At 41.3% G+C, this 27,748-nt stretch overlaps 1 protein-coding gene across 1 annotated transcript in view; it reads left to right on the top strand.

Moving 5' to 3' along the window:
* tbc1d2 (TBC1 domain family, member 2) overlaps positions 1-21,291 on the top strand; it is a 45,961-nt gene extending 24,670 nt beyond the window's left edge. Inside the window, exons 8-12 of the mRNA XM_020515762.2 lie at positions 3,270-3,773; positions 6,741-6,861; positions 13,646-13,831; positions 18,451-18,572; positions 19,319-21,291. Of these exons, the coding sequence (XP_020371351.1) occupies positions 3,270-3,773; positions 6,741-6,861; positions 13,646-13,831; positions 18,451-18,572; positions 19,319-19,574 (1,189 nt within the window). The 3' untranslated portion in view covers positions 19,575-21,291. The remainder of the gene's footprint in view (positions 1-3,269; positions 3,774-6,740; positions 6,862-13,645; positions 13,832-18,450; positions 18,573-19,318) is intronic.
* The last annotated feature ends 6,457 nt before the right edge of the window (positions 21,292-27,748 follow it).

Below are 27,748 nucleotides of genomic sequence, written 5' to 3'. Positions count from 1 at the left end.
TTAGAGATGGTCCAGGTAAACTTAAGGTTGGGGTGGAAGGTGTTGGTGAAGTAGATGAACTGTTCGAGCTACCAAAGCTGCCTCTTCTCCTGCTTTGTAAGTCAAGGATAGCAGATGCATTAGAATTCCCCTACCTCCAAGCTCCCCTCCAAGCTGCTCATGATCCTGACTCAGAACTATAGCTTTGTGGAAAGATATTGCGATTCCTTGACTGTAGCTGAGTTAATGTTCTGGAGCCCCCACCAGAAGCAGCACTTCGAATGCCCCATACCATGTGGGCTACAGTGGTTTAAAAAGATGTTCCACCAATACCATTTTTGTTGAGAGTAATCATGGAAGGGCAACAAATGCTGACCTCTGGAGTGTGACCAGTGGCAGCTTAACATTCTCGGATATTTTAGATGGGACAGAAAGGGGTGGGGGGAGTTGCATTGCTGATTAGGGATCACATCACAGCTGTGTTGAGGGAGGATACATCGGACGAATCTTGCAGTGAGGCATGATGGGTGGAGCTCAGGAATAGGAAGGGTAAAATCACGATGTTGGGAGTTTTTTATCGACCTCCCAACAGCCCATGTGAGACAGAGGAGCAGATGTGTAGTCAGATACTAGAAAGGTGTTTAAAAAAGCAGGTAGTTGTGGTGGGTGATTTCAACTTTCCTCTTATTGATAGGGATTCCCTTAGAGCCAGGGGCTTGGATGGAGAGCAATTTGTTAGATGTGTCCACGAGGGCTTTTTGAGACAGAATGTTGACAATCCAACAAGACAGGAGGCCATACTAGACTTGGTATTAGGGAATGAGCCAGGACAGGTGATTGATATTTCAGTAGGAGAGCATTTTGGGCTTAGTGACCACAACTTCATCAGATTTCGAGTAGTCATGGAAAAGGCCACAAGTGGTCCCTGGGTGAGGGTGCTTAATTGGGCAAGAGCCAATTACATCCAAATTAGACAGGAACTGGGGAATGTGGATTGGGAGCAGTTATTAGAGGACAAATCTACCTCTGGCGTATGGGAGGCTTTTAAAGACCAATTGACTAAAGTGCAGGACATGCATGTTCCTGCAAAACTGAAGGATAAGAATGGCAAGATTCAGGAACCATGGATGACAAGGGAATTTGTAAGGTTAGTCAAAAGAAAAAGGGAAGCATATGACAAGTCTAGACAGCTACAAACTGACAAAGCCCTTGAGGAGTATAGAGAAATTAGGAAGCAACTTAAATGCGGAATTAGGAAGGCTAAAAGGGGCCATGAAGTGTCTTCAGCAAACAGGGTCAAGGAGCATCCCAAGGCTTTTTATGCATATATTAGAAGAAGGAGGGTAGCAAGGGAAAGAGCAGGCCCACTCAAGGACAAAGGAGGGAACTTATGCGCGGAGCCACAGGAAGTGAGGGAGATCCTGAATGAATACTTTGTATCGGTATTCACCAAGGAGAAGGATATGACTAATGTTGAGGTCAGGGATGAGTGCGTGAATACTCTAGAGAATGTCAACATATTTAAGGAGGAAGTTTTGGGAATCCTAAATTGCATTAAGATAGACAAGATGGGATCTACCCCAGGTTAATCCGAGAGACAAGGGAGGAAATAGCTGGGACATCGGTAGATATCTTCACATCCTCGTAGGCCACGGGTGAAGTTCCAGAGGACTGGAGATTAGCGAATGTTATTCCCTTGTTTAAGGAAGGATGCAGGGATAATCCAGGAAACTATAGGCCAGTGAGCTTGACGTCTGTGGTGGGGAAGCTCTTGGGGAAGATACTGAGGGACAAGATATATGCACATTTGGAGGAAAATAGACTAGTTAGTGACAGGCAGCATGGTTTTGTACGGGGAAGGTTATGTCTCACCAATCTGATTGAATTTTTTGAAGAGGTAACGATGATAATTGATGAGGGAAGGGCTGTGGATGTAGTTTGTATGAACTTTAGTAAGGCATTTGATAAAGTCCCACATGGCAGGTTGGTACAAAAACTAAAATCACATGGGATTCAGGGTGGGCTGGCTAGATGGCTAGAAAACTGGCTTGGTCATAGAAGACAGAGGGTAGTGGTGGAAGGATGTTTTTCAGAATGGAGGCCGGTAACTAGTGGTGTTCCACAGGGGTCAATCTTAGGCCCTTTGTTGTTTGTAGTATATATAATTGATCTGGAGGAAAATGTGGGTGGTCTGATAAGCAAATCTCATGACACAAAGATTGATGGAGTTGCTGATAGTGCCAATGATTGTGAAAGGATACAGCAGGATATAGACAGATTGGTGACTTGGGCACAGAAATAGCAGATGGAGTTTAATCCAGACAAATGCGAGGTGATGCATTTTTGAGGACCAAATTTCAGTGTGAATTATACTGTAAATGACAGTACCTTTAGGAACACTAACATTCAGATGGATCTGGGTGTGCAGGTCCACAGTTCCCTGAAAGTGGCAACACAGATAGCCAAGGTGATTAAGAAGACATATGGCATGCTTGCCTTCATCGCCTGGGGCATGGAGTACAAGGATTGGCAAAACATGTTGCAGCTATATAAAACCCTTGTTAGGCCATATTTGGAGTATTGTGTGCAGTTTTGGTCACTAGACTACCAGAAGGATGTGGAAACTTTGGAGAGAGTACAGAGAAGGTTCACCAGGATGTTGTCTGGTCTCCAGGGCATTGACTATGAGGAAAGGTTAAAAAGACTAGGATTGTTTTCACTGGAAAGATGGCGGCTGAGAGGAGACCTGATAAAGGTCCACAAAATTATGAAAGGCATAAATAGGGTGGATAGTCAGAGGCTTTTTCCCAGGGTTGAAGTTTCAATTACAATGGGGCACAGGTTCAAGGTCAAGGTTCAAGTTTAAGGGAGATGTGCAAGGGAGGTTTTTCACGCAGAGAGTGGTAGCAGCCTGGAATGCACTACCAGGAGAGATGGTAGAAGCGGGCACATTGAAGACATTTAAGAGGTACCTAGATGGGTACATGAATAGGGAGGGAATAGAGTGATACAGATCGAAAAATGGCAAGTTTGTTTTTAGATTAATTAGGGCATGGTGATCGGCACAGGCTTGGAGGGGCCAAATGGCCTGGTCTTGTGCTGTATTTTTTCATTTGTTCAAGACATTCAGAGAGTGAGATGAGAGTGTGGTACCAACTGAGGCACAACTGACTTTCAATAGTATGCTCCCTGACCTAAGGAACTGCCTTGCCTTTTTTTTTGTCTCCTCTTAAGGGGCAGTTATATTCACCAGTAAGCTCTGTGTTGTCTTTGTTCTCTCCCTATCCCAGTGAGTATGATGAATATGGTTTCAAGACAGTGTCATCTCCGGTGCTGGAGAAAAACCTCCTGGCCAAAATCCAGGCTCTTGAACGAAAATCCATGCAACTGATGGCCACTCAGGAGAGTCAAGAGAAAACCTTCCAGGTGAAGTGGACAAACCATCTGTCAGGCAGATCCTTTGGTGAAATTCAACCATCGCCAGAGTTAAAGAACATGATCCGTAATGGCATCCCCAAGGAATATCGGAGGCATGTTTGGAAGTGGTGCACTGATCGGTGGGTGCGGCGTATAAGGGAGCGATATGGTGGGAAGCGCTATCAGGAGCTGCTGAAGCTGTGCAAGAACATAGACCAAGCAGCATCCAAGCAGATTGAACTGGACCTCCACCGGACTCTGACCAATAACAGGCTGTTCACTTCCCCGAACTCCAAGATGGTTCAGAAACTCCGCCGAGTGTTATTGGCATACTCGTGGCAAAACCCTGACATCGGATACTGCCAGGGACTGAACAGGTAACTAATCTTAAACTTTTACAGAGACACAGTCACATATTCACACGTACACACATAGATGTGCACGGACACACACACGCACAGAGAGAGACGGGTAGTCAGATGCACACAGAGAGATGGACGGACAGGCACACATACACAGCTTATTTTCACTCGTGCAACTTGCTTTCAGTAGCTGACTGATTGACAACATGAAGGTCTCAACTTCCCCGATGAAGTTCTCCTGTTTAGTCCCATTTGATGGTGTTCTTGAAAGCGACCCCCTGGTGTTTGGTACTTTCCCTGCATGTTTTCAGAGATTGAACTGTAACTTCTGTGTCTCAGTCTGAAGGTCTGAATTTTGCAGGGTATCTCGGCAATTTCTTTCATGTTTAGAACAGTGACTGATGGTTTATGACCAGTTTTGATTTTGAACTGTCAGGCAGTTATGTGATGTGTTTCACATGCCCATGTTACTGTTAAAACTTCTTCCTCTGTGGTGGAGTTTATTCTGTCTCTATCATGCCTCTAGATCATTAACAAATTGTGCTTGCGGTCTTCCTGCACTTGAAAGATGAGTGTCCGCAGTCCTGTGGATGGTGCATCTGCTGCTGCTATGGTTGGTAGATGTAGATCATAATGTGTTGTGATTTCTGAAGAGATTAGGAGTTGTTTAATTCTTTCCAAAGTGTGTTGCTAATCCACATTCCAGCAGCACTTTTAATTCTGTCTCAGAAGTTTGTAACTTCTATCGAATTTGGTAGGAACTTGCTGATTTGCTTCACCATAACAAAGAATCTTTGAAGTTCTCTGACATAATTGAGTAATAAAAAATCTCTTGTAGCTTCTTCTTTGTGTGGATCAACTGATTCCAGTGTCCTCTTCAATATCTCCAAGAAATACTATGTTAGGTTTGGTAAATTCTTTTTGCGTATTATATGTTAGGCCTTCATGTTGTAGAACCAGAGAGAGATCAAGAATTTCTTCATCTTTATATTTGACTTTTGCCACGAGCTGGTCTTTAATTTTTAATAATGTTTCTCTATGTTCTTTATAATATGAAATATGATGACTGTAATTCAATTTATTTAAGCCTTAACATGCTGGTTCTTGTAACTAACTTAAACTCTTTATGGTGTCCGTCCATTTTTTGTTTAATACTCCAATACTTTGTTTTCCGTATCACTTATTTCCTCTCGGAAGAACTTGGCCTACTATATATTTTCCACTTTCCGTGAACTTTAAGGATTTTGCCTTCTGTTTGCTGGTTGTCTACATTTTTAAATGACAGACTGCTATAAAATGAGCTATTTTTTCTCGAGTTTTGGCACTCTACTCCCTTGCTGTTTGTGTGGCTTGTTACTGTGACTCCAGAGATGGTTGGTGCACTTTTTCTCATTTTGGAGGGAAGTGGTTTATGCGCACTTTCCTGTTTGCAGCCTCTAAACTGAAATGCTTTGCTGAATTTTGCCCAAGAACAAAAATTTGATTCTGTTTCTTAAGCTGTTCTTTTTGCCTCATGACTCTGGACTGCCATGACTGGAGCTAAATCATTGCTAACCTACAAAACATCTGATAACTTCTCATCTGCCAACACCGACTCCAATATGGTCACCAATCAATTCCGCCCTGTGGGGTTCTCTGCCAACCCAGAAAGATCACAAATAAACAAATCCATGACCTTTGCTTTTGTCAGCAATCAGACAATTAATCCAGGATGGGAATGATGGGATAGGGTGTGGACAGAGTGCATGTGGAATGATGGCTCAGTGGTTAGCACTGCTGCTTCACAGTGCCAGGGACTCAGGTTCGATTCCAGCCTTGGGTGACTGTCTATGTGGAGTTTGCACATTCTCCCTGTGTCTGTGTGGGTTTTCGCTGAATGCTATGGTTTCCTCCCACAATCCAAAGATGTGCAGGTTAGGTCGATTGTCAATGCTAAATTGCCCATAGAGTCTAGGGATGTGCAGACCAGGTGGATTAGGCATGGTTAACGTGGGGTTATAGGGAGAGGGTGAGATGCTCTTCAGAGGGTTGGTGTAGGCACGATGGGTTGAATGGCCTCTATCTTCACTTATCAATCTTTGGATAATGAGAACCTTTATGAAAATCTGCATTTTTCACCACTCCTCATTTTCTGCCTGCTTTCTTGGCTTTCTCTGACATCATGATTGTCAATTACTTTGTGCAAACATTGAAGAATCAAGACTCCCCTTTTAAAAGTTGGTTGTGCTGGAATAGCTCCGTCTGCACTCTTCATGAGCCAATGAGGGAATTACACATATATGTCTTTGTTGTCTCTAGGCCTGACTATTTCCAATAGTGGCTTGAGTTGATTGATTGTTGTCATATTCCCGACCTCTTATCTTCCGCCCTCCGTAAACGTGAGCTCCTCCATGCTGCCCACTTGTCCCTAACCCCCACCAAGTCCCGCTTGCCTGCCACCCCCTGTACCGAGTGACCTACATGGACTGCAGGTTTGGCAATGCTTTAAATTTAACATTTTCTTTCCTGCATATAGCCCCACCTTAGCCTCACCTTTTTCCTGATCTTCGTATCCTCTTTGATCTGTATGAGTCTCCATGATCTCTGCATTCTAATTGAGGTCACGTGAGCAATTCTGATCCTGTATTTGCAGTTCTTGAGGCCGTAAACTCAGAAATCCCCTTCCTAAACTCCTCTGCCTCTCCCTCCTTACCTTTGTAAAGAGGCTTCTTAAAACCAATTCCTTTGATCAAGCTATTGATCAAATGTCCTAATGGGTCCCCATGTGGCTTGGTGTCAACCTTTTGCTTGGTAATGCTCGCGTAAAGCCGTTTAGCAAGCATTTCTGCATAAAAGGGGCTCGAGAAATGGAACTGTTGTTGTCACACTGTTACTCTGGGCCTGCCACTCAGTGGAAGTTCCCACCTTTAGTAGGAGAAAGAGGAATTACTGGGAAATTATTGAGATGACTTTACCCATAATATTAAGATGACTTTCTTTCAGACTGGCAGCCATTGCGTTGTTGATCCTGAGAGAGGAAGAAGATGCTTTCTGGTGCCTCGTGGCCATAATTGACTGTATTATGCCAGAGGATTACTACAGCAAGACCCTTACTGGCTCCCAGGTGAGAATCAGTCTCGCTCTGCTCCATTACATCAGTTCCTCACAAGCGCCGGAATGTGGTTTGAGGCTGAGGGTGGAGTTGCATCCGTTAGGGATGTTAACAGTGTGTTCATTATGTTAAGTTGCACATTTGAAGGGTATTTTTAAACTGGGAGATAGAGCACATATAGAGAGAGATTTCCAGGACACTGGGTTAGTAGGAAAGAGAAATACATCTGCAAAGCAGCATTCTGTAAATAAACCAAGCACTGAGAAAAGGATTTGTGTTAACTTTCATGCTTCTTTGTCTAGCTTGGTTCCATTCTTCAAGGGACTGCAATAAAATTGCCTTGTACAATTAGGAAAATGCCTGATGGTTCAGAAGGTTCATAACGTTTCATGGGCTGTTTTGGAGCTAATCGCAGTAGACCAATAGTTAACACATGTAATGCATAAATACTAGGAGCAATTCTGTCCCTCAAGCTGATCTCATCTCTGCTTTGACTCTATTCTCCTGACTGCTGCCCTTAACCCTTTAACCCATGGCTAAAAAACACGCAGGACTTTTTGTCATCCTGTTACCATTCAACTTTTCTAGAAATGTCTCACCATGTTTAAGTATCTTAAGAAAATTATTGAGACATCAATCCAGATAAAGTACTGTTTACCTGATATGCAGGGTGCACACACTCTTTATAAGATCCTACCCTGAAGTGAGTTCTTCAAGTGATAGATTGGATGATTGGGTTAAGGTGTTTTCTGGAGGAACATTTCAAAACTGTGCAATTATAATATAATACATTTTTGTGAAGAAGGCTAATCCCAATTACATTGGATACTGAATCCTTTGAAGTAGCTCCTAGGAGTCACTTGACTATCCCTATTGGTTCGCTTCAGCCTGAAAGGCAGACCATGTCAATGTACCAGCTCAGTATCAACGACCAAGAGAACCATTTAAAATTTGATGGAACTCAGATAATGTAAACAGTCCTCCTAAAGGAGTGAGAATTCAAAGCTTCTTAGAAAAACAGGACACTGAAGGACCCTATAATTAATTTACTTTGCTTTATGGAACAACAACCAGTCAAAGCTTAACATAGAAGAACTCTGATAGACAGCATCAAAGAGAGGGCTCTTAACAGGAGAGGCAAAAATCACAAACCAGCTCAGGGTTACTGCTCTGAAACAAGCTAAGAAGGACCATGACTGACAAACCTATGAGAAACAAAATAAAAACGCCTTCACTCCTTTTCAGAACTTGTTCTGGTTAGTCCACCTATGGGGGGAAAAGACCTCCAACTGTTCAACTATGGAAGCCATCACAGCTGCAGACATCAGGTGTAAAATTTTCAACCCCTGCATTCACAGAAAGGGAATCTTAAGAAAGTAAGAGGGCTGCAATGATAATAGACTGTTCTAATTCTCAACTTTAAGTGTCTTTTAACCGTAACTACTTTTAATTTTTGTATTTTATCAAATGATTATCACTTTTTTAATTAGTACTGTTACTTTTAGCAACAGTTGTGGAGCAATAAATTATCCTTTCATCTTGCTTAAAACTAAGATTTTCCTGCTGGTTATGTGTAAATTGGAATGCACAAATCTTAAAAAGGAGCCGATATGAACGATACAAATCTGCAGTTTTTATGCCTCGCTGCAGACATGCCCCATGTGGCCATGACAATTAACTTCACCACAATAGGAGCTTGTCAGTGTTCTAGTGAAAAAGACATGTCCACAATTGAGTAGAATGTGGCAGCATCCAACAAGGTCCAGGACTGTGAGCTGAGGGAACGTGCTGAAAACTCGCATTAGCCTCCATCCGGTTAAAGCCTTTCAGCCAAAGTATAGTGAGGAGCTGAACACTGGGCAAAGCCTCTCTGGCTGTAAGTTTGAATCTTGTAAATATAGTGAATAACATACAGTATGGAAAGAAACTGACTTAGTTTGCACCTTAGGTAAAGTCCACTTTGAACAATTATAATTGTATGTCAATAAATTTTATGGATAAAGTAGGTTTGGTGCAATAAGCTAGCCTCCATTCTTTAAACTGGCTTCTTACCTTATCTGTCCCAAAAGCCAGGAATTGATATCACTTGTGAGCAGTGTAGCAATAATGATTAATCAATTTGCTGATGGGCATCTGAGGTATGTGACCTCAATTATTATGTGTTAGAGACTCTGCTAGAAGTTTAGAACTCGAGTTGCTCAGGGCAGGACGCCCTGTTGCCATGCCATCATAGAGTCTTAGAGTCATACAGCACGGAAACAGACCCTTTGGTTCAACTCATCCATGCCAAACAGACATTGCAATCTGATCTAGTCCCATTTTCCAGCATTCGGCTCATATCCCTCGAAACCCTTCTTATTCAAATACCCACCCAGATGTCCTTTAAATGTTGTAATTGTATTTGCCTCCATCACTTCCTCTAGCAGCTCATTCCATACATGCACCACCTTCTGTGTGAAAAAAATTACTTGTTGGGTCCTTTTAATATCTTTCTCCTCCTACCTTAAACCTATGCCCTCTTGCTTTGGACTCCCCCACCCTAGGAAAAGACCTTGTCTATTCACCCTATCAATGCCCCTCATGATTTTATAAACCTCTATAAGGTCAACCTTCAGCCTCTGATGCTCCAGGAAAAATAGCCCCAGCCAACTCAACCTCTCCCTATAGCTGAAACCCTCCAATCCTGGCAACATCCTTGTAAATTTTTTCTGCACTCTCTCGGGTTTAACAACATCCTTCCTTTAGAAGGGTGACCAGAATTGTACTTTTGTGTCTGCACTAACTCAACCACATGAGCATCTTACCTATTGCCATTCTCCTGCCTTCTCCAAGCAACCCTGCACATTCTTTCTTTTTAAATAAGCATCCAATTCTCTCTTAAATGCAGCAATTGAACTGGCCTCCATCATACTCTCAGGCTTTGCATTCCTGTCCACTCTGTGTTAAGAAGATTTTCCTAATGTTGCATTTTCCTCTCTTACTGAGTACTTTAAATCTGTGCAATCTCTCATTCTCAAATGGCTTCTGGAAGTCCCTAACTCCAGTAAGTTAGTTAAACGTGACGTTCCCTAAAGAAATCCATGCTGGCTCTTCTTAATTAACCTGTATTTGTCCATGAGACTATTAATTTGACCCAAATTTCTACAAGTTTCCCAACTATCGAAGTTAAACTGACTAGGCTGTCGTTGCTTAGCTTATCCTTACACCCTTTTTGAATAAGGGCACAATGTTTACAATTCTTTAGTCTTCTGGCATCACCCCTGAATCTACTACTTCCGCTGCAATTTTCATTCACATTTCTTTCAATATCCTTGGAGGCATTTCATGCAGTACTGATGCCTTTTCCTGTCTAATCTTCTGGGTTGAAGGATAAAATCACCTTTTGGTTCCTACTTCCCACCTTTGTAGTATGACCCCCAAAGGAATGTGCAAATGTTGGATGTCAAGCAAAGTTGTAATGCAATCCAAATATGTGTGAGCAATAGTCTTCATTACTGGTGTAAACCATTTCTTAATGGTTAAGAACTGATTATACCTGTCAAAATACTAATATGTAAAGTCTCTCCCAAAGTTCATGGGTTGGTTGAGCTGCATAATTTCACAGTTTAAGGTATTGATATGGACATATTTGGAAGTACACTAACAGCAAGAAAGAAAATTGTGTGCATGTGAAGCTTAAGTGGGTTGTCAACCATTAGAAGGAAGTGTTGGAAACGTGAACTTAAGTTTTAGCAGCTTTGAAAGGCACAAAACACTTCCAAAATCATTGACAAGCTTTGATAAGGCTGAAGAGAAATATGACAGGAAATAACAGATGAAGGGCAAAGTGACACAACGTGTATACGTGGGTTAGTAAACAAATGGCAAAAGTTATTCAACGCTTAACTCTGTTTTGATCGCTCATGGAGTGAAGCTGATGTGGCATGAAGTGATTGCAAGGAAGGTAGCCCTGTTTTCCGCTCCAACGCACCATCCCACCAGATAGAAATTTGTGTAACCTGAAAGAAAAGTGGATAGACTGGAGGCTGTGTCTGACAGTTAGTCTCAGTGATTGAGCTACATTTATACTGTGTCTTAGCTGCAGCGGATGACATTATTCCACATTAAGCTCTTAGTTGGTGCACAGCCTGTGCAGATTACCCTTGGTCACTTCGAGGTAGATGCTCCAATACCTGTACAGACGATTGGTGCTATTTTTGCAAGTGCAGTAATTAGACTGTGCTGACTTTCGATATCTGATGTGTAAAGCAAAATATGTGTGGTGTGCTTCCGAATATTGTCCCACATTCAAGTTACATATGACTTACGTATGTATTTTTTTAAAAAGAAATCTTGAAGTTCTGCCTGAGTTTACATGAAGAACCCCTACTAAAATGTGCTGATCAATCCAAATTTGCCCGCTATGGAGTGTGCATCCAATCTATTCTTTAATCGTTAGTGGCAGTTTGTACTCTAAAGGACACAATTCGTGTTCAGAATTCACTTATTTGCTGCTTGTCACGTACATAGTCCTGTGTTGTAGCCACACCAGGTTGATGGTTGACACCTCATTTTTAGGTATGTTTGTTGCGACTCATGGCATGCCCTCCATTGAACCAGGGTTGATCCCTTGGCTTAATGATAATGGTTGAGTGAGGGATATGCCGGACCATAGAGTTGCAGTTTGTGCTGGAGTACAGTTCTGCTGCTGTTGATGGTCCACAGTGCCTCGTGGATGCCCAGTCATAGGGTGCTAGATCTGTTTGAAGTCTCTCCCAACAAGCATGATGATAGTGCCACACAACACTGGTCTGTCCTGCTAGTGAGACAGGACATATCCGTGGATGGTGATGGTGATGGTGATAGTGATAGTGATATCTGGGGCATTGTCTGTAAGATATGCTTCTGTGAATATGACTACATCGGGGTGTTACACTCCAATTTTGGCACTAAGCCGTAGATGTTGGTAAGGAAGACCTTGCAGGATTGACAGAGCTGAGTTTGCCAACGTCTTTTCCAGTACCTTTATCATTACCAGCTGGTCTATCTGGTTTAATTCCTTTTTTTTTGAGACTTTTTAGCTATTTGATACAACTGAATTGCTCACTGAGCCATTTCAGAAGGCAGTCAAGAGTCAACCACATTGTTGTGGACCTGGAGTCAAATGTAGGCCAGACCAGGTAAAGACAGCAGTTATCCTTCCTAGTGATTAAGATGGGGTATTTTTTGAGGCAATCAATAATGGTTTCATGGCCATCATTAGACTTTTCGCTGGATTCAAATTCCAGTGTCTGCCATGGTGGGATTTGAACCCAGTTCCCTGAAACATTTCCTGCCATAGAGCCACAGAGCATGGAAACAGACCCTTCAGCCCAACTTGCCAATACCACCCATTTTCACAACTAAATCAGTCCCATTTGCTTACCTTATGGAGATATGTAAAATCATGAGAGGCTTAGATAAGGTAGATAGCCAACAGAAGCAAAATCAGAAGTTGCTGGAAAAGCTGAGAAGGTCTGGCAGCATCTGTGAAGAGAAATCCGAGTTAATGTTTCCGTTCCAGTGACTCTTCTTCAGAACATTAACTCTGATTTCTCTTCACAGATGCTGCCAGATCTGCTCAGCTTTTCCAGCAACTTCTGTATTTGTTTATGTTGACTATCTACCTTATCTACGGCTCTCGTGATTTTATAAACCTCTATAAGGTCACCCCACAGTCTCCTAAGCTCCAGGGAAAAGCATCCCAGCCTGTCCAACCTCTCATTGTAACTCAAACTTTCCAGTCCAGCTAGCATCCTAGCAATTTTTTCTGCACTCTTTCTAGTTTAATAATATCTGGTCCATAAGAGAGTGATCAGAACTGCACGCAGCACTCCATTTGTGGCCTCACCAACATCTTGCCAAACATGTCAAGGCACTCTGTATGTATTGAGCCACTTTTGAAGAGCTGTCAATGTTCTGCAGTGAGCGATTTCCCAAAATGTTGATGTAATAATTAGCCAGCCAGTATAGACGACCGCTTCTAATTAGACAAAGACTGAATTTATAGCTTGGTTTTGAGGCTTTAGCCTTAACTAGACTCATTATTTTTGAAGCTTTGGAGACGTGTTCATTCTGATCAGTTACAATTATAAGGAGAAAATGAACAGGCTGCGGCTTTATTCTCTTGAAGAGTGACCCTATTAGAGTTTTTTTTAAAACTTAAAGGGGTTTGATAATTAGACATAGAGATGTTTCCACCAATGGGAAAAGTCCAATACTAGGGACTATAAATCTGATACAGTGGTCATTAATAAATCCAATTAGGAATGTACATCCATAAGTTCTTTATTAGCATCTACACATTATGAACCATTGGGAATTTGGGAGAAATTTATTTACCCAGACAATAGTAAGAATACAAAACTCACTTCCTGAGGGAGTAGCTGAGATGAATTGTATAGATGCATTTAGAGGGAAACTTGGTAAATGGAGGAGGGAGAAATGAAAAGAAATAAATGCTGATTGGGGTGAGATGAAGTAGAATGGGGAGTGTTTTGTGTAGAGCATAAACAGCAAACTGGACATGTTGGATGGCATATCTTGTTTCTGTGCAGTTAAATTCCACGTCTGTCTATGCAGTGTTAGTCTGTGCTGGATTTATTTTTTGGTTCTGAGAGCTCTGTCCCTCTGTTAGCCAACTTCTGGAACAAATTACTTTAAGTACATCAGTGTACGGATGGGAATAGAACACTAATGTGCTGCATTTTGTCAAGGATTGTAAATTGGGATAATGGTGATACGTGACCATTTTGTTCTTTGTTTATGGTGATTACAGGTCGACCAGAGGGTGTTTAAGGACTTCCTGTCAGAGAAACTGCCCAGGCTCATGTCTCACTTCGATCAGTATAATGTGGACCTCTCTTACATTACGTTTAACTGGTTCCTCGTTGTCTTTGTTGACAGCCTTCAGAGTAACATTCTGCTCAAGGTCTGGGATGCATTCCTGTACGAGGGAACAAAGGTACCATTAAGGGCTCAGAATTATATTACGTTGTTGAATATTCAACAGGGATTTATAAAAGAGGAGAAAAGGGTGTTAGAAAGAAGGTCAAACATTTTCTAAAAGGAAAATAAATGGATGAGAAATTGACTGAGTGACAGGAAGCTGTTGATGGATGTTCTTCAGGCTGGAGGGAGGTTTATAGTGAAGTTCCCCAGAGGTCAGTGTCAGCGAGACCGGTGGGACTGTGCCCTCCATGGGGGAGGTGAGGGCTGAAGGTATTTGGGGACCCCAGGCTCAACTCACAGCTTTTACTTTCAAGCAGCATTGTTCTTCTGTGTTGACACAATGTGAACATCTGCAGAGGCAACAACTGGCTGTCCCTGCAGACAGCATGTTCTGACTGCGAAACTCAGTGGCTATGAATAGATCGTCTGAATGTGGCATCCTAATTGTCTCCTTCCAACGGAAGCCTACCCAATAGGTGTAGAAATGAAGGCTGTAGAATATGGTCTGTTGACTTGTGTAGGCATATTAATAAAGTACCAGAGAACATTGGAAAGAAAATGTCTTGAGGATCGAATAGAAACAAACTTAACAGGTTCCTGAACAAATCACAGGATAGTGTAGAAAGATCAGCTGTGTTCTCCCCAAAGCTAGTTATTCAGTGTTGCAGTTCAGGGAGAATAGTTTCTAAGTTACCAGTGACTTGAGTGGAGCAAGAACCTGGAATAGATTCTGGCTTGCAAATCTTTCCTAAATCTAAGAGAAGACGAAAAAGCCAAGCTGGAAACCTGTTTGTTTCCTCTCCACCTATCCTCTCCTCTATCCCTCTTCTATCCGCCTCCAACTCTCTCCCTATTTATTTCAAAACCCCCTTCCCCTCCCCCTTTTCTGATGAAGGGTCTAGGCCCGAAACGTCAGCCTCTCTGCTCCTATGATGCTGCTTGGCCTGCTGTGTTCATCCAGCCCTGCACCTTGTTGTCTTGGATTCTCCAGCATCTGCAGTTCCTACTATCTCTGGAAGACAATCTACTCTTGTTTGAATTCCACCAAGGCTAGAGTAGAAAATGTGCCACCAGAAACAAAATGCATGTGTGGTGTTAGCTCAGTACTGGTCCCCTCCCCATTCTCCGGTGACCAGGACTTGGGGCTTGTTGTATAAGGCAGTTAGTGCCCAAAAGAATTAATTGACATCACAAGATCAATTCCCAGGACTGCTCCTGGGAGGACCTAACCACTGCTGTATGTGTTCTCCCAGCATTTCAGTGAATTCCTCAGTTATTATTCCTGCTGTTAACAGCATCCAGTTAAAATAGCAATGTGTATTTGATTTCGGCATGATTGCCTCATAGGAGACAATCATGTTTCTTCGATGCAATGTAACTAGTTACTAAGTATTATGTAATACAACTCGTCTGCTTAACTATGACAGAGTCTTACTTCTGCCTAAAATGTCACGTGGGTGTCTTTCCCAACATGGTATCAATAGTTCAACTCAATCCAGCCTTAGCCCTTTCTTCCATGTCCTCTACCCACCTCCACACCCCAGGCCCTATCATCACAAGGGCTGCTACCCCAACCAACCCATTGTCAGCTGTTAATTGTTACTATTAGCAGTCCCAGGGTGATTATTACCCATCCCTTTGTCGGCCCAAATGCTATTCTCACTCTGTGGGCCCCATCTACACCTATCATTTACTCCTCTCCCCTCCCCCCCCCCCCACCCCATCTTCAGCAATATATACCAACCTTTAACTAGCGACAATCAGTTCTGAAGAAGGGTCACTGGACTCAAAACGTAAACTCTGCTCTCTCTCCACAGATGCTGCCTGACCTGCTGAGTTTCTCCAGCAATTTCTGTTTTTGTTTCACCCAGATTTAACTTTGTTTAAATTAACATGTCAGATGGACCAGAAGCGGAGAAGCCTTTATGATAGAGTGCTGAGGATTTGGAATTCACCCCTTTCCTGATATTGTGACGAATTCAGATTCATATTAGGGTTTGGAAGGAAATTGAATAAGTACTTTTGGAGTAAAATAATAGCATAAAAGTGTGGGTAGGTTGAGCAGTAAGTTTCACAGGAATTTTCTCTTCAAAAAAAAATGTGCTGATTCATTGGGTTAGAATGGCTTCCTTCTGTGCTGTACAATTCTATCTTATAGCACCCAAAGCACATTTAGAAGATATTTGAGAGAGTGCAAACAAGATTCACTGGATTGGTTACAAGGATAGGAAAGTTCAATTGTGTAGATAGATTGGATTGGATTGTTCTCTCAAGAGAGACATTTAGAGGAAATTTGATAGAGGTATTCAAAATCGTGAGGGACCCAGAGAGAATAGATGTGGAGAAACTTGCTCCTATTAGTAGAGGGATTGAGAACAGAGGGGGCAGAGTTGAAGTTAATAGTAGATATAGGGTAAAGGATATTCAATGAATCTGGTGTGAAAGAAATGGATTTCAATTCATGGGGCACTGGCATCATTGCTGGGGAAAGTGGGGCAGTGCTGTTGGGCCTGTCTTTACCTAAACCATGATGGCATCAGTGTTCTGGCAAATCGTATAAGTTGAGTGGGAGAGATGGCTTTAAACTAAATAGTCCGGGCAAGGGAAGCAATCACGTGAAGGGACATGTGGTAAATTAGAGGGAGATTAGAAGTTAAAAAAGCCAGGCTGCAATTTACATAATAAGAGTGAAAGGAAGGGACAGAGTGCATTAGCTAAGGCCAGAGATTGCAAAAATTGGGAAAAAGACAAGACTTACAAGGTTTGCATCTGAACGCATACAGCATTCACAACAAAATTCATGAATTGTTAGCATAGATAGAAATAAGTATATATGACTCATTAAAAAGGCATGTGAAGGTGACCAAGCCTGGGACCCGAACATCAAACAGCATTTAACATTTCAGAATAAGAGGTCTGGAAAAGATGGTGTGGGTGTGCAGAGAAGGGTATAGCTGTGTTCATTAAGGATGACATTAGTACAGAAATGAGAGATGACCTTGGCTTGAAAGAACAAGATGTAATATCAGATCGACTAGACATAGAAAGATAAGAGGCCATTTGTGGGTGTAGTTTACAGGCTGCCTAACTGTATTTGCACTGTAGGACAGCGTATACAGGAAGAAATAAATGGGGCAACGAATGTAAGAAAGAGACTGCAATACTTTAATTTTCATGTAGATTAGGCAAAACCGGTTGACAAAACAGCCTGATAAATGAGTTCATAATGTATTTTTCTACCAATTTCTCAGAGCAATACATGCTGGAATAACGAAGAGGCAGGATATTAAAGACTTAGTAATGTACAGTGAAGCAGAATCAATAAAATTACAGTGAAGGAACATCTAGGACACAGCAATCATATGATAGAATTCCAGATTCGGATTGAAGATGAGAATTGAGAATCAAAGATTAGTGTTTTAAATGTCAATGAAGATACATATGATGAGAGAAGGCAAAGTGGCTAAAGTGAACTGGGAAAGTAAACAAAAGGTGGAACAGTAGAGTTGCAGTGGCAGACTTTTAAGGAGATATTTAGTAACTCTCAGCAAAATTTTAGCCCAGTGAGAAAGAAAGACTCTTTGAGAAGGCTGAATCATCTGTGGTTGACTAAGTAAGTTAAGGATAATATCAAATTGCAAGAAACCATGCAGGCTAGTGGCAGATAAAAGTGGTCAGATTTTAAGAACCAGCAATGAATGAATAAATGATATGTAGGAAAGTGCTTGGATATGAGAGAAAGCTAGTTAGAAATATAAAAATAGATAGAAAGAATTTCCATAAGGTTTTAAAAAGGAAACTAATAACTGAAGTGAGTGTTAGTCCGCTAGCGAGCACATCCTGGAAGTTGTTAATATTAAATGGTAGAGCAGACTTGAAGGGCTGAATGGCCTCATCCTGCTGCTATGTTTCTAGAAGCAGTGACGACGTGAAAAAAATTTCTTATGCATTTAGTGGTTAAGATTTGTACTGCCTGAGAATGTGGTGGATGCTGGTTCAATTGAAGCATTCAAAAGGGAATTGGATTGTTAATTGAAAAGGAAGAGTGTGCAGTGTTATGGGAAAAAGCTGGAGCATCAGGTGAGTTGGTCATTTGGGGATCCAGTACAGACACAATGGGCCAAATGACCCCTCTTGCATGGATTAAATTATGAGTTTCTTTCCTGAAAGTTAACACTTGTGATAGATGATTTGAACCAGACAGAACACTGCAATAAGCCCCGGTGTCCAGCAGCTTATAGGAAGAGAGTCAATCACATATCATAGAATGATACAGCACAGAAGGAGGCCATCCAATCCATCATGCCTGTGCTAGCTGTTGATTTCAAATGTTGAAAGTGTGGACAATTGAATGAAGGTGAGAACATCTTGGGTTGTGAAATGTTTGTGTGGGCAAACTGGCAGGCGGTAGAGAGGACACACATCTAAGATAATTAGCAAAAGAAGCAAAGGTGGCATGAGGACACTTCTTTTTGATGCAGTGAACTATGGTATGGAATAGAGTGCCTGGAAGGATGCCTATGGCCTTCAAAACTTTTAAGGGGGAATTGGATGAATATGTGAAAAAGTGCTGGGCATCTGACCTTGTGTGAAGGTGATTGAGACTTCAGCATATTACCCCTTGTTTTCCAGGTTATATTCCGCTATGCACTAGCAATTTTCAAATACAATGAGGAAGAAATTCTGAAACTTAATGACAACCTGGCAATTTATGACTACCTTAGATACTTGACACAAAACATTTCCCAGGGAAGGTAAGTTCTGACCTTAGAATTTATTAAAATAATTGGTAATCTAGTAAACAGCTACACTTAAAAATAATGGTATTGGTGTTCCTCTCGAGATATTAATAACATGCCATTGCTATCACTAATCGGAAATCTCTCAATCTTGGAGTAGGACTTGAACTTGCAATAATGCAAGAGTGATTGAGAACATGCACCATCCAACTTCTACCAAGATGCACCGCAGGCCTACGTTCATCTAGTCTAAGCTTGCTTTCTCTTCAATATGTATTACTCTTGATAATTATGTGTTTGCCTGGGCTCAGTGGGTCACACACTTGTCTTTGAGTCAGAAAGTTTGGGCTTCAAGTGCAACTCCAAAGACGTGAATGCAAGATCTAGGTTGACTGACCTAGCGGAAGGGAGCACTGCACTATCAGAGGCGGTGTCTTTAGTATGAGATATCTCCCCTCGCTAGTGTGGATGTAAAAGATCTGCACTGCACTATTTTAAAGAAAAACCCAGAGAGTTCACCCTGGTGGTCTGGGACACTACCTATCGCTCCAGTCAACATGACAAAGTACTTGGTCCTGATCATGGTTTGTGGGAGCTTGTTAGGTGTCAGAGAGCTGCCAGGTTTCATATTAAAACAGTAACTACACTTCAAAAACATGGCACATCATCGGAAGTAAAATGTTTTGAACACCTCAAGTCATGTACACTGCAAGTTCTTGCTGATAATCCCAAATGGTCAATAATTGTTTCATGTTCCACAGGAAGCTCATGAACATTGCATTTGTTGAAATGAACCCATTTCCCTTGAAGCTGCTTCGAAACCGTCGGCTATTGCACCTGGAGAAACTCAAGGCTGAGCTGAGCGAGCTGGAGAGGATACGTGAAGCATACGTGAAAGAAAGAGTGGAACAGAAGATCACAATTGATGGTGCTAGTGAGGATGAGGACGAAACTGAAAGGAATCGTCCTGAAGTGGCCTCGCCTGAATTTTTCCCAGGGGATACCTCAAAATCATGAACCATGCTCTTCAAGAATGAGCACCTATACTCCAGTTTTCCAAACATAGAAATAACTTCTCTCAAGATGTGTTTCCTTTATTTACAAGGGAAAACACACGAGTAAAGTTGATAGATTTCACTATGTGTTACCTTTCTTGTGCTTATTATTGTCAATATCAAGTGTCCCAGCTTGGGTGTAGCTGAGTCCAGATGCAGAGGAAAATATGATTTGCCCTAAGCAAAGGTACCTTTTTACCAAAGCTTGGAAGAGTGCTACCATCGTCATTTTAAACGTTTTATTTTGGTTCTCATACCAAACATCCTGTGAACGAGATTGAACCAATCAGTCCTGAAATAGTCTGGTGGCTTTTGGAGTCATGATTGGCAGGATCTGGAGAGGACCTTTCATTCCCAGGTTCATTCCCAAACAATGATTGAGATTGAGGAAAGATTCAATCCTATCTGCCCAAACAGGTTCAAACCCACCTTAGGAAGGATATATTGGTCTTAGAGGGAGTACAGTATAAGTTTAAAAGAGTGGTACCTGGACTTCAGGGGTTAAGTCAGGAGGAGAGATTATGCAAACTAGGCCTGTTTTCTTTAGAATTTAGAATGTTAAAGGTGATCTGATCGAAATCTTCAAGATATTAACAGGAGACTACAAGGTGATAAAGATAAACTATTTCTATGGGTTGAGGATTCTAGAACCAAGAAGCAGAGTCTGAGAATTGGAGACAGACAGCTCGGGAGAGTTGTTGGGAAGCACGTCTGCACAATGGGTGGCAAAGATTTGGAACTCTCTTCCACAGTCAGAAGTTGATGCTAGATCAGTTAATTTTAAAACTGATATAGGTAAATTTTTGTTATGCAAAGGTGTTAAGAGGTATGAGCCAAAGTCAGGCATATGGAGTTAGGCCTCAGATCAACTATGATTTAACTGAACGGTGGAACAGGCTTGAAGGGCTGAATAGCCTATTCCTGTACCTATATTCAAAGATGAGAGGAGAGCGAGCTATACACTGCCATGTCATATAAGAGGATTATATATAACCTTGATGCTTGATTTTAGCCCAATTTGGAGCTCATCAGATAAATGTGTACACACGGAATGTCTCAGTTAGGTAAAGTGTTAGGTATTACTTGAAGAAACGTATATGTGATTTATCGTCCAAATATGGGACAGAAATCTAATCCCAAACCCAATGTCCCCTTCTTTCACATGCTATCTGAATGGGTGTTTCTGCACCTGATTGACTGCAGGCAGATGGTGGTTCTCAAGGAGATTTAGGGATAGGCAATAAATGCTGGCTAAGCCAAAGATACCATCATCCCATGAGAGAATAATTTACAAAATAACCACAGAAATATTTATTATTGATAAATGATAACTTGTATCAATGGTGGGCACAGGGTAACATCTTTGGAATTGGCAGGATTCAGGTGCAATTAATCAACCTGGCACATGGCCAACATTCATTTAATTTGAAAATTTTTTTTTAAAGAAACTGCTACCTTTAGTCTACAGAAATTCACTTTGTGTGCGAACTATGAGCCTCTGTAAGTTTGTGGTTGATTATAGACTGTGCAACCAGGCCCTGTATCGATTATCTCATTGCAAAGTTGATTGATTTGCTCAGATATTAAGAGCCACAACTCACCTGAGATGTCTCTCTGTTTTGCCACTGGTAATGATGTTCATGATGAACGTGAATTAAAATTATTTTGTAACACTTTGATATTGGAAATGTCATTTCAAGAGTGTCTGATATTCCTTTTAAGATGAATTAGTGCTTAACTACCCAAGTATTTAGGAAACTGGTTTGTTACTCGACTGTACTGCAGTCCAGAGCTGGTATGATTTCTTTTGCTGCTGTTTGAAAGTATACAACAGTCTGGCATAGTGACCATTCAACATAGAAATCAGCTTATTCAGTTTTTTTTAAAAAAACTTCCAACCAACTACAAAACAAATTCCAACCACGTGTAACCATACCTAAAGTTTAACATTGAGTTGTTTGCTCTAACTTTTTGAAAAGGTACATGACCATTTCCAAATATCCCGAAAGTCACATCTTTGGCGTCAGTCACGTTTTTGATGAATTATTTTTGTAAAATGCAAAACCGTTATTTCCAAAAGACCACTTGGGAAATTCACACGTCTTCTTTTTTAAAAAATACGTACTTATTTATCCAAATTTCTTCCATCTTTTGCAAAGGTCTTGATCTCCATTGTGATTACACTGGACTAACCTGGCTATGTGACCAAGATTTGAACTGTGTTAAACTCTTTTTCACTTGGTGAATGTCCTCAGTCAATATCTGAGCGGGCGCTGGGTTGGTTCCTTTACAGGATTCAAGTGCTGGGAGTCATGCTGTTTGTTCTCAAGCAGATCAACTTGTGAACCCCTCTTTCCCCTATCTGGCTGTGATCAGTTACTGCACCACACAGCCACATAAACCAGTGACACAGACCACAGCAAGCAATGCGTCAATAGAATCAGTTGGTTGGGTGACGTGTGGAGAAAGAAACAGAGTTAACAATTCAGATTGCTATCCTTTTCTTTCTGATGAAAGATCATAGAACTCAAATGTTAACTCTATTTTCCACTCCACAGATACTGCCCGACCTTCTGAGTGCTTTCAGTTTTCCAGCATCCACAGCATTTTTGCTATTGACCAGGGAAAGCATTTTTGCTTTAATTCAAAGTGGGATTTCCAACACTCTCTGGATAGTTCTGGAATCTATAGGAATGAAAGCCTAACCTTCAACACACTGTTGTAAGAAGCATAAAGTCTTTGGAGCATTTTCTATTGTACACTTTTGGTTATTAGCAATTAAAAAGATATCAGAAATAGAGGAATGTTGATTGTTTGACCTGATGAGGTGTGCAGAGGCTGGCAACCACCTTTTGAAATCTCCAGGAATACCAGAGTTGGCAATGCTAAATGTCAATTTAAAAATTATAGTCACTGGGAAGTTTGTTGTATCTTGGAGAGATTGCTGGATGGACGCCGCCCCCAAAGAAAACAATGAAAACTAATGCTGCTGAGAAAAGTACATTCACCATGTAACCAGTGGAGCACGATGACAAACAATAGCATCAAGTTTTAGGCTAGTTGTTTATCAATTTACCAATAAATGTGTTGTTAGACCTATCAGCAACAAAATGGTTTTAAAGAAAAAACAAAAACATTAAAATCCTGACTTGGAATGTTAAAGCACAAAATTGAATCCAACATGTTTTCACTTTTATCTTGCAATCTGTCGAGCTTTTCCTGTCTTTCTCATTATTGATGTAAAATGTTTGCGACGCTGACTGAACGGTGATGAATTAAGTTGTTTGTCTAATAAGTTGCCACCATTCGTGTTTGAATCATGCAGAGCAGCATCGCAAATGTGGTTGTTGACTTTTAGCCCGAGCTACAAACCTTCTCAAAAATCTTGACCATCGCAAATGTCCAATCTGCCTGCTGTGCATTAGGAACTATGGAGAGAATGAGCACAGTGGCCATTTTGAGACCAGCTGTGCAGTATGTTACAAACATTCAACCATTGGCAACATTGAAATATGACTTAATTATCATGAGTCCAGTGGTTTTTTTATTAATAACAATTAAATCATGGCAATCAGATAACTTGGAGTTTTATCTTTACGGTCATATGCTAAGCCACAATTGGAAGGGAAATTTAAGACAAACTTCCATGGAGATTGGAAAGGATAGGCTAATGTTGTCCTAGCCTTCCCTTTCTGCACCTTGTGTCCAACCTTTCAACAACTGGAATGAAGTCTAGCCCTGTCCAGAAAACAAGATTAGTCTTTAATAATCTTCTGCTCCCAGAATTTTATGGAAACTAATCCAGCAGTTTATACTAGAAGTCACTTTGTATCACCTTGTCGTTCAGCCTGGAGATTTATGAGGATCTGTCAATCAAACATCAGACACTGTGGCAACTTAGATTTGATTATATTTCACCTTTTGTTTCATCCAGATGCAAGTTAAAATTCTCAAGCATTTGAAGCTGATGAGTATAATAATCAATCTACCTTTTCTGGTTTGTGATATGTAGCAATTCATGGTGGTACTTTGTGAAAGAGGTTCTGATCACACATTCACATCACTACTAAAATCATCTTTTTCTATTTCCATAATTTTACCCCTGCCTGAGTTTAACTGCTGCCAAAACCCTCATTCATTGCCATTATTACTTGATGGCTTGACTATTCTAATGCATTGCTAGCCACCTTCCCACATCATACCCCCTGTAAGTGTTAAACTTAGCCTGTGGCCAGCTTGCATCAGATCCTGTTCACCCATCACCACTGTGCTCACTGACATGCATTGTCTTATGGACAAGCAATGCCATTGTCCTGACATTCTCAACTTTATTTTCAAATATCCTCCATGGTCTCTCCCATCATTAACTCTGTATGTAATTCTTCCTCAGACCCACAACTTTCTAAGCTACTGTACCCCCCTAATTCTAGCCTTATAACCACCCTGATTTTAAACATACCACAATTTGCAGCTGTCATTTTAGCTGCCTGAACCATAAACTTCTAAATTCCCTCCTTAAATTTCTCTGCTTTTCCATGTTTTTTTTTAATATGACCATTAAAACATAGCTCTTTGTAACTGTACCCTGAAAAGTTTAGTCAATGTTTAAAAAACATTTAGATAAGAAATGTTTGGAGGGATGGGGTAAAGTGTATGCAAGTGGGACTCGTTTAGTTTGGGATTATGGTTGGCATGGACTGGTTGGACTGAAGGGTCTGTTCTGTGCTGTATGACTCTACCTGCCTTAATATCTCCTTTTACTGCCTCAGTGCCTAATTTTGCTTTTGTCATGCTTTTGTGAAGTGCCTTTGGGCAATTAATTACATAAAATACATTACTTTAAAGTGTATATCTTTTTATTTTCCTTTGTTTTTGACTGTGGACTGAATTACAACAAATGACTGAGGAAGGAAGTGCTGTACTTTTAAAAAGCAAATTACTGACATTTATTGAATGTCACGTTTACACTGTTGCTTTGCAACCAGTGGGGGAAGGTATAAGAGGAGACAGCCTATCTCCAGGGGTCTGTGCATGAAGTGAAATTCAGCCAGCATCAGGTCAGTGATTGGTTTGTGGAGGTGTGACCAATCTGGATGACAAAAGCCATCAACCTGACAACAACTATCTGGCACCTGTGTAGCTGAATAGTTTGTGGGTGTGAGCAACACTGGCAGAAGCCTTTGGACTGCTGAAAAGGGCAGATGGTCTCTCTCTCGCTTTCACTCACTCTCTCGCTCCAGTGATATATCTCCAGCCTGAAGAAAGCCAGTTTATTCTCTCCCACCATTTGCTTTAAGATGTTCCTTTTAGTTGATAAGTCCAACAGTTTATAACGTGTCAACCAACTGCTCTGTGCCTGCGCTGCATTAGTGAAAAAAACTGAACAATCTGGGAAACCAAATGAACCCCTCAATCAAACCTGGAGGACTGGCGTCGTTAAACTGCTTCCACAGCTTTTTCCCTCCACTCATAGCACGTATGCCATTGTAAAAATGGTTAGAATTTCAATTCTGAGTTCTATATCATCAGTTCATAGTTCTACCTGTAGTTAGAGTCTACTTATTTGTAATAGTCATTTTAGCCAGTTCGATGGACAGCTAGTTTGCGATGCAGAGTGACACCAACAACATAGGTTCCGTTCCAACATCACCAGGAAGATTCTTCCTTCTCAACCTATCCTTTCGCCTGAGGTATGGTGACCCCCTGCAATGAGAGCGGCCCTATAGTCTGATAGGACAATGGCAACTTCACCTTACCTTTTAGTTACTGAAACATAGATCATAATTTCCATTAACTTGAATCTATCACACAGGTAAATCAGAGGTTTTGTATACCTTCATAAAATCTTCAATAATTGTCATGATTCTGGAAATATTGGGGCTTGATTTTCAGCATGCTGTCCTAGTGAGGCGTAATACTACAAAATTAAAATTGTTCTTGCTCTCCTTCTTTTAGTTAAGAATATAACCTGTTATGAATTTCCAATGACTCCACTGGATCCTGATCGCTGCTGTTTGTTTGCTGTAGATATCAGCGCTTCAATTACTTCAGTTTATGTGACTGACAGGATGAAGGGACAGAAGGTATGATTGCCAGATCTACTGATGACACAACCCTTGATAGGAAAGTAGGTTGTAAAGGGAACGTAAGGAGGCTATAAAGGGATACAGCTAGATCAAGTAAGTCGGCAAAGATTTAACAAATGGAGTATAATGTGGAAAAATGTGGAGTTGTTTGTTTTGGCAGCAAGAATTAAAAAGAAGCATGTTATCTAAATAATGAGAGATTGCAGAGTTTTGAGATGCCCAAGGGGCTCGATTGTCTTAGTGCATGAATTACAAGTATTAAGTATGCAGGTACAGCAAGTAATTAGGAAAGCTAAAAGAGTGTTATCATTTATTGTTAAAGGAATTAAATACGATATCAGAAAAACAAAAATAGTGCTGGAGAAACTCAGAAGGTCTGGCAGCATCTGTAGAGAGAAACACAATGTTTCGAGTCCTGTGACCCTTTATCAGAACAGAAAATAGCTGAGAGTGGGTGAAATTTATGCTGATAAACAGGGTAGGGGAGGAGTACATGGAGATGGTGCTCAGGGAGAGAGAATTGGGGGTTGATAGGCAAACAAAGAGATTGTTGATGACAAGCCAAGACAGCAATAAATGCTGGGTAGTGTGCTCGAAATGCGAATAATTGAATATGGGTTGGCTGTGCTGGAGCAACCCTTACAAAGAAGGACATAAGGGTGTTGGGGGAGAATAACAAATATGGAGGAGGGTGTAAATGTGCTGAAATTGTTAAACTAAGTGTTGAGTTCTGAAGGCTGTAAGGTACCCAGGCAGAAGGTGAGGTGTTGTTCCTCTAGCTTGTGTTGAGCTTCACGGGAGTACTGTAACAGACCTGAGACAGAAATGTTGGTACAGGAATGTGGTGGTATGTTGAAGTGACAGGCTACGTGTTCCTCCAGATCATTTATGTAGACTATGAACAGCAGAGGTCCCAGCACTGATCCCTATGGAACACCACTAGTCACAACCGTCCATTCCGAAAAACATCCTTCCACACAGCCCTCTGTCTCCTGTGACTAAGCCAGTTCTGTATCCATCTTGCCAGCTCACCCCAATACCATGTGACGTCACCTTTTGTACCAGTCTGCCATGAAGGACCTTGCTAAAGGCTTTACTAAAGTCCATGTAGACAACATCAACTGCTTTTCCCTCATCAATCATCTTCATCACCTCCTCAAAAATCTTGATAAAGTTAGTAAAGCATGACCTTCCCCGCACAAAACCATGCTGTCTATTGCTAATAAGTCCATTTTCTTTTAAATGCTTATAGATCTTGTTCCTGAGAATCTTTTCCAATAGTTTCCCTACCGTCGACGTGAGCCTCACAGGCTTGTAATTTCCTGGATTATCCCTGTTACCCTTCTTAAACAATGGGACAACATTGGCTATTCTCCAGTCCTCTGGGACCTCACCTGTGGCCAAAGAGGATACAAAGATGTCTGTCAATGCTCCAGCAATTTGTTCTCTTACTTCCCTTAATATTCTGGGATAGATCCCATCAGGACCCAGGGACTTATCTACCTTAATACTTTTTAAGACACACAACAGCTCTTCCTTTTCAGTAGCAACCTGGCTTAGAAATTGCACACTCCCTTCCCTGAGATCATCCTCCACCAATTCCTTCTCTTTGGTGAATACTGACACAAAGTATTCATCCAGGACCTCACCTACCTTTCTGGCTCCACACGTAGATTTCCTCCTTATATTAATTGGGAGAGAAATACTGGCCAGGAGACCAAGGAAATGTCTTTTGAAATAGTGTCAAGTAATTAATTATTGCCACTCGCAAAGGTAGACAGGCCTCAATTTAACATTTCATCCAAAAGGGGTACGTCTGCCAGTGCAGCACTTCCTCAGTACCATTTTGTGCTTCATCCTCTGGAATGGACCTACTTGAACCTACAACCTGCCAAGTGAGGCCCCCTCAACAAACATTGCTCTGGTCCTTGCAGTTAGAGGCTCTTGCTTTTGGTGTCTTTTATATAGGAACACAGCTGAGCATGTCAACTCGGAACGGAGGAATTCCGTCTCCCCACTGTGTGATGCTGTTTGTCGACTCTCCAATGCA

The sequence above is a fragment of the Rhincodon typus genome, chromosome 3 (assembly GCF_021869965.1).
Source record: "Rhincodon typus isolate 14 chromosome 3, sRhiTyp1.1, whole genome shotgun sequence".
Taxonomy (NCBI): Eukaryota; Metazoa; Chordata; class Chondrichthyes; order Orectolobiformes; family Rhincodontidae; genus Rhincodon; species Rhincodon typus.
Note: the sequence above shows the minus strand (reverse complement) of the source record. Positions and strands in the feature narration are given on the sequence as shown.